Source organism: Plectropomus leopardus, unplaced genomic scaffold, assembly GCF_008729295.1.
Source record: "Plectropomus leopardus isolate mb unplaced genomic scaffold, YSFRI_Pleo_2.0 unplaced_scaffold22645, whole genome shotgun sequence".
Lineage (NCBI taxonomy): Eukaryota > Metazoa > Chordata > Actinopteri > Perciformes > Serranidae > Plectropomus > Plectropomus leopardus.
The window spans coordinates 1-1,632 of record NW_024624543.1 but is presented as its reverse complement, the minus strand read 5'-3'; the positions used below and the strand labels follow the sequence as shown (position 1 = coordinate 1,632).

At 38.1% G+C, this 1,632-nt stretch overlaps 1 protein-coding gene across 1 annotated transcript; it reads right to left on the bottom strand.

Moving 5' to 3' along the window:
- Positions 1-862: 862 nt before the first annotated feature.
- On the bottom strand, positions 863-1,583 carry LOC121965990 (prefoldin subunit 6-like). The gene is made up of 3 exons (XM_042516096.1): positions 1,386-1,583; positions 1,100-1,170; positions 863-991 (listed from the first exon to the last, which is right to left on the bottom strand). The coding sequence occupies exons 1-3, from the start codon at positions 1,447-1,449 to the stop codon at positions 863-865; spliced, it is 264 nt and encodes an 87-aa protein (XP_042372030.1). The 5' UTR covers positions 1,450-1,583.
- Positions 1,584-1,632: the final 49 nt, after the last annotated feature.

Below are 1,632 nucleotides of genomic sequence, written 5' to 3'. Positions count from 1 at the left end.
TATATCTTGCGTTTTTGCATATTCTGCATCTCTCTTTTTCTCTGTATATATTGCTTATATATTTATTGGTCTATATTCTATTCTGTATGTTTAATATGCTGCTGGTTACTTAAATTTCCCTCGGGATCAATAAAGTACCTAGCTATCTATCTATCTATCGAGTACATCACTCCATGACAGTCAAGTTAGGGGTTTTTGCTTTAACACATTATGGACGACTTGCAAAACATCTTATCAGATTATAGGTAAACATATTAACATCAATTCAATTTCCACATGAACCCAAAAACCCACCAGCGGGTTTGAGAGGCATGTTTTTTCACTACATTTCCTAAATAAAACATGTACTTTTACTCCACTATATTTCCCTTCAACACGTTATTTACTGCAGGATAGTGAAAGAAAGAGGAACGGATACACGGATGACTGAAGGGACGGGAGGGAAGGAAAAACTAGATTTTGTTCTTTAAATCCTTCAAGACCTCATTTTTCTTCAGATTTATTGTACACTCTATCTTTAACGTGGTATATGTTACAAAGAAATACATTTCATAATTCTAAAAATTCCAACCTCTTACTTTTTTTTAAAATTAACAGCATTTACTGATACTTATAATACTTAATTACCATTATGATCACAAAATTATACTTTTGATGCTTAAGTACAGTAAATGTCAGATGCTTTAACACTTTTACTCAATTCTAACAGATGACTTTAAGATCTACCAAACTCACTTTCTAGTAAGATATCTGTGCTCGAGTATGGCTTTAGGTACTTCATCCACCACTGTTGTGCTCAAATCTATATAAGATGGTGTGCTACTGGCTTTACCAGTATAACATGTAGCACTGCTGTTCAGACTCACATCTCTCCGTTGATGTACTCCAGCCTTTTTGTGACTGTAGATTTGGCCTCATCCAGGTCTTGCTTCACTAATACTGGGCCAATGAGCTTATAAACTATGTTTGTGCTGTCCAGCAGATCAAGCTCCTGTAGAGTGAGAGAGATCATACATTTAATACAGCGATCCACACGATTATCAGGTTGACAGCTGTCAGGGAAAATCCTTTTAAATGAAACTGAGCTGTAAGTTGTTACCTCCTTGACAATGTTGTTCTCTGTTAGCTGCGTCTCCAGCTTCTGTCTGGCTGCCATGCTCTTGCTAACATCTAAACAACACACAGGCGTTAGTCAGTGGGCGTATTAATCTGTATTTTTGTAAACAGTGTGATGACGGCATTGTTGCAACCGTAGTCTAAACGTAAAGAAAACATTTGACGAGTTAATTGAACGTACAGCTAGCTGTCCTAATATGGTCAGTTAACGTTAGCTCGCCCCGACATGGCACGATATGAGAAAGCATGCTCTGCTAGCTGCCACCTACCTTTCTGCATCTGTGTGTATTTTTCTAATTCCGCTTTTAACTTCTTTTGAATGGCCTCCGCCATGTTTTCGGTGGGGAAAAAAGTGCTAGAGAGTGAGAATATGTCAAAGAGACACCGTTATGTCGCTAAATGTAGTGAGAGCTGAAGCTCAGCGTTAGCTAACAGGAAAGGGCTGCGGCTAGAGCGGAGGTTAGCTTATTCTTTCAAAGTAAGAGCTCTGACTAATTTAGGGCTGTATTCATGACA